The 5594-nt window shown below is 38.4% G+C and overlaps 1 protein-coding gene across 1 annotated transcript; it reads left to right on the top strand.

Moving 5' to 3' along the window:
- Positions 1-1298: 1298 nt before the first annotated feature.
- On the top strand, positions 1299-3596 carry LOC113765299 (L-type lectin-domain containing receptor kinase IV.1-like). Its single transcript, XM_027309428.1, has one exon. The coding sequence runs from the start codon at positions 1304-1306 to the stop codon at positions 3338-3340; it is 2037 nt and encodes a 678-aa protein (XP_027165229.1). The 5' UTR covers positions 1299-1303; the 3' UTR covers positions 3341-3596.
- Positions 3597-5594: the final 1998 nt, after the last annotated feature.

Raw genomic sequence — 5594 nt, 5'->3', positions numbered from 1 at the left:
GCCCTCAAAATTTTGTGCGGCTGAAATAACACCATGTAACTCGAAATTCGCGCCAAGTGTGGGGCCCACCACTATCTGTTGTGAAAATACATCCTGTGAAAAAAAAGTTACGCGCAGTTGAACCAATGTTACGCGCAGTTGAAATGAGCTAAAATTGGCAGGGACGGTTGCACCTGCAACCGTCCCTGCCCCGAGTCCTAGATTTGAGTCACATTAACAGAGTGATTGACTCGTAAATTAAGTCACACAGGTACTATTTGAGTGTGAGCTCAATAATTCTCATAAATGATGTGTGTGCAAGATATTTGTCGAAAGTAAATAAAAATATATAAATGAATAGTTATAAAACAGTACCATAACCGGTTGTTGCTAGCAAAATTTAAGATTTTCTTTAAAAAATATAGATCACATTTTTTAAAAATAGTGTACAAAATATTTTTTTAAAAGGGGTTCGTTTATTTGAGTTTTGATGTAAAAGTAAAAAGTCAGTTAAAAGAATGACAAAGCAATTTTTGCGGTCCAGAGTCTTGGGCAGGGAAGCACAAGAAACAAATTACTGTGATGATGGAACGCACTGTGTTGGGGTAGAAAAACATCACATATTCTAGAGGGATGGTGATGTCTTGGGCGCGAACCCTTTTCCATGCTCCACCAATGCTGTCAACAAACAAATCACTTCTCTTTCCTTCCGTCTACGCCGTCAATCCTTTTTCACGCTCCACCAAGGCATCACCATCCCACTAGAATGTGTGATGTTTATCCAACCTAATACCAAGTGTTCCTATTGTCAAATCTGGTTGTGTTTGAATTGCTTTTTTTAGATTTTTTTTAGAAAAATTATTATAACGATTTGATATATACGAGATAAAAAGATAATTGAAAAATGTGTTTACGAAAAAAATAGCAATTTTTTTTTGAAAAATGACTGTTCAAACAAGGCCTAAAATGTGCTTCCCTGCCCAACACTACCACAGTGGATTATATTGATAATTTGAAAGACTCGTAACAATTTTATTTAGAGAATACATTGATAGATAGTTATGAACTTTGACGAGGTGGTTTGGAAGCTCACCTTTTGCGGGTTTTCCTGCCTCATTCTTAGAAAAGAGTTTCAATTTCAATCATCATTTTCGTCAACATAAATTAATTGTCACATATGAAGACTATGCATGACAACTCAAAGCATTGCATCATGTATGTGGACCCATTGAAAGTATTGTACATCGGACAATCCAGTATGTACAACCGGTAGATAGTAATATATAGGCTACAAAATAACCAAGGATTTCGCAGTTGGATAGCCATGTCATTCAGACTTCTAACAGTAATCTTAGCCTATTTTCTAGTTCACACCCCTGCTGCTGGTGCAGCAGCTTTTGACGATGTTGGGTTCATCTATCAAGGATTTCACTCATCAAATCTTAGCCTGGATGGAGTAGCCAAAATCACCAGCAATGGCCTTCTATGGATAACCAACACCACCAACTTACAGACGGGACATGCCTTCTATCCTAATCCCATCAAATTCAAGAGCACATCTAATAGTTCAGCTTTCTCCTTTTCCACCCAATTTGTGTTTGCTATGGTAACTGGGCTCCCAGGCATTCCAGGTGAGGGAATAGCTTTTGTGATTGCGCCAACAAGAGGCCTTGCAGAAGGGGCTTCCACACGTTTCCTCGGCCTCTTCGACGCAAGTACAGATGGCAATAGAACAAATCACCTTTTTGCCGTGGAGCTTGACACTATCCAAAACCCAGATTTTGACGATATCAATGACAACCATGTTGGTATTGACATTAACTCTATGAGGTCCAAGGTATCCCAGCCAGCAAGTTACCGGGCTAATAACAAGAATTCATTTGATAACTTAACTCTTGCCAGCGGTCAACCGATGCAACTTTGGGTGGAATACGATGGGATGGATAGGAGAATCGATGTTACATTATCTCCAATAGCGGCTGCTAAACCACATACTCCTCTTTTGTCTCTGAGATATGATCTTTCACCAATTTTACGGCAAACCATGTATGTTGGCTTTTCTGCAGCCACTAGTCCAATCAACAGCGGGATAGGTAATTTTGTACTGGGATGGAGCTTCAAGATGAATGGTGATGCGCAAGCGCTTGATCTCCCTCGGCTCCCCAAGCTTCCTCGGTTGGGACCTAAGAAAGTTTCTAAATTTTTCACCGTGGGATTGCCCCTGCTTTCCATACTTTTGCTGTCGATTGTAGCTTTTGGGGTAGCTTATTATTTAAGGAGGAAGTGGAAGTTTGCAGAAGTGCTGGAAGAATGGGAACTTGCCTATGGGCCTCACAGGTTCAAGTACAAAGATTTATACATTGCCACCAAGGGGTTTACACAAAAACAGCTGTTAGGGGAAGGCGGATTTGGCCAGGTCTACAAAGGCGTGTTGCCGACAAACATGGTTGAGGTTGCTGTCAAGAAGGTCTCTCATCGAGCAAGACAGGGAATGAGAGCATTTATTGCAGAAATCGTCAGTATTGGGCGCTTACGCCATAGAAATTTAGTGCCACTGTTGGGTTATTGTCGGCGTAAAGGAGAGTTGCTTTTGGTATACGAGTTCATGTCCAATGGTAGTCTAGACAAGTTTCTGTACAACCAACCAAACTGCGCCCTCAACTGGAGCCAAAGATTTCGAGTCATCAAAGGAGTAGCGTTAGGATTACTGTATCTACACGAAGAATGGGAGCAAGTAGTGATCCACCGAGATGTAAAAGCCAGTAATGTATTGTTAGATGATGAACTGAATGGGAGATTAGGAGATTTCGGCCTGGCAAGGCTATACGATCACGGAACTCTCCCTCAAAGCACCCATGTAGCGGGATCTATTGGCTACCTTGCCCCTGAGCATAATAGGACTGGGATGGCAACAACGAGCACTGATGTGTATGCTTTTGGGGCGTTTTTGCTAGAGGTTGCCTGTGGAAGAAGGCCGATAGAACCCCGAGCAGAACCAGCAGATAATATCATTTTGGTTGATTGGGTATTTTCTTGCTGGAAAGCAGGTTGTGTACTCCAGGCAGTTGATCATAATTTGGGTAATGAGTATGTGAAAGAGGAAGCAGAATTGGTGTTGAAACTGGGCTTGCTATGCTCTCATTCAGAACCAAAGATTAGGCCAAGTATGAGACAAGTTCTGTTGTACTTGGAGGGATCAGTTGCCTTGCCAGATTTATCATCACTAGCCATGGGCGTTTCTGCTGTTGGCATTGGCTTCACCCATCCTGACTTCGAAGATATTACATCGTCATTTGCAACTTCCAGAGACAGATGTTACTCACATTCTGTAGCAGACTCCCTTCTGTCTGGTGGTCGGTAATTAAGATGCATATCTTTCTAATTTTGTAGATTTAGGAAAAAAAAGAAGAAGAAGAAGAAGAAGAAGAAGAAGAGAGCTTCGACTCCTGTGATTATTTTGTTGGAGTGCATTTTCTAACATATCTGTTCTATTTTTATTATCTTTATCCCCACCAGAACCCCCTGTACTCTTTATTAGTGCGGCATCCCAAATATGCCATGTTTTAATATTTTGTAAGTTTGTTCTTTTACCCTTTTCTGTATTTTCTATTCTCTAGATTCTGTATGCCTTGTAAAAACTTTCATTAACAGCACCTATTCATTAACATCTTTTCTGAGATCTGGCCTTGTTCGGATAGTGACTTTCCATCCAAAAATTTTGGCATTTTCGAAAATATATTTTTCAATCACTTCTTAATTTTACTTATATCAAATCGTTACAAAAACTTCAAAAAATTGCAATCCAATCAAGATCGAAATTGTTGCACTAAAACATTCTTGAAATCTTCCCATCATACCGATGAATAAGAGCAAAGATAGCCCAGAGCACAGAAGCCTCACCCATCAATTGCCCAAAGATTGATACTATCTGGTTCTTTATTCCAAAACGACTCACATTTTTGTCACATATTAAAGAACTCAATGGATCTTTAAAATTCTTTTACCCTTCATTAAACTTGTCGTCCATTAGTCATGCTTCTTGATTGCCGGAAATTAATTGTTCATTTCATTTAAATATTCCATCAAATTTCAAAATTAGCTTGACAACGATTTTCTGTGATACGTCTGAGGAGCTAAGAAAAGAAGAATGGACTTCATAGTGTAATTAAAGAAAGTAACCCTTAGTCACGAAAAAAGCTTAAAAGCTATGCATTTAATTTGCCTGGAACAGATATAAAAGAGGCACATTATGTTAATCATCCGATACTAACACAACTCAAGGTTTATTGCATCGTACCTAGCTAGTTACTTAACAATAAGAGACAAAAAAAAGAAGAAGACCAACTCAGGTTTATTGCTCCCAGTTCATTGTAACTGCAGGCGTTTATTTTACATTATAACTTTTTTTTAAAAAAAACCTAAATTTATGTCTAAATTTTACTCATTTATCATATATCCACGATACTAGTGTATGCAGTATTAATATGTATAAAATTTACTCAATAATAAATAGTTACAGAAAGAAAGATTCAGGTGACGTTCAACAAGCATATATGCGAACAGGGTAGGGGCATCAACATCGCTACCCTAGTACAATCCTCTACATTTCTTTAGCCTGAAGGTGAAACATGACTAAGTGAAAGCCTACCTGCCCATATATGAATAGTCTAGTCGTGGAAAAGGTCAGGTGGTGGATTTGAGTCATATTAGCATAGGATTATTTGACTTTTGATGTAAAAATAAGAAGCCAACTAAAGAATGACAGAGTAATTTTTGCAGTGAGAGCGATTCAGTAGTAATAGACAAAAATTAACTTATAACATTCAACGCTATCAAAACAAATTTCTCCTCTTCCCTTCTCTCTACACCGTCAACCCTTCTCAATGCTCCACCACGGCATCACCATCCCTCTAGAATCCATGGTGTTTTTTCACCCTAATACTGACTGTTCCTATCATAAGTGTACTTGGATAGTAGATTATTTGAAATATTTTTTTTTTAAAAAAAATTATAACACCTTTTTTTATACAATGTATATAAAATAAAATGATTGTTAAAAAATGTGTTGATAGTATAAATAAATAAATTTGTATAAATAATCCACTACTCAAATAGGTCTTGTCATAAGTCTCCCACGTGTCCGATACTGCCACAGTGGTTTGAGTTTGTATGTTTCGATGAAGTTGAAAAGTATATACGATTTTGGGATTTAATTGGCTTCACTGATGGAGTTTCGTAATAAACAAGTATGCTTGATCTGAACTCTAATTGGATATGCAGGGCTGGACTTTATATTTTTATTTTGAAACTGTGTGTGCAGATTCTACGGGAAAGGGTTAGGATTTTCAAAACCATTTACATTTGAGCGGCATATATTGTATTAGAGAAATAAAAGGGTAATCTTTGTCGGGTGAAATTAAATCCATTGCCCATTGTTATAATTTAAAAGTTTATACCCCTCAAACTACAAAAATAATTGGGGGGGGGGGGAACTTACTAAAACCAGTGTTTTGAAACTGGAGTGGACCTGCCGGCTCGACTGGTTGAACCGCGAACCGGCCATAGCACCGGTTCGGTTCTATTTTAGAGTTGACTTTATCAGAAAATCGATCAAA

Source organism: Coffea eugenioides, chromosome 3 (genome assembly GCF_003713205.1).
Source record: "Coffea eugenioides isolate CCC68of chromosome 3, Ceug_1.0, whole genome shotgun sequence".
In the NCBI taxonomy this organism is placed as follows: domain Eukaryota; kingdom Viridiplantae; phylum Streptophyta; class Magnoliopsida; order Gentianales; family Rubiaceae; genus Coffea; species Coffea eugenioides.
This window is presented reverse-complemented; position numbering and strand designations above follow the sequence as displayed.

Coding starts and splice junctions, on each gene's coding strand:
- LOC113765299 (XM_027309428.1), top strand. CDS start 1,304: ATGTCATTCAGACTTCTAACAGTAATCTTAGCCTATTTTCTAGTTCAC.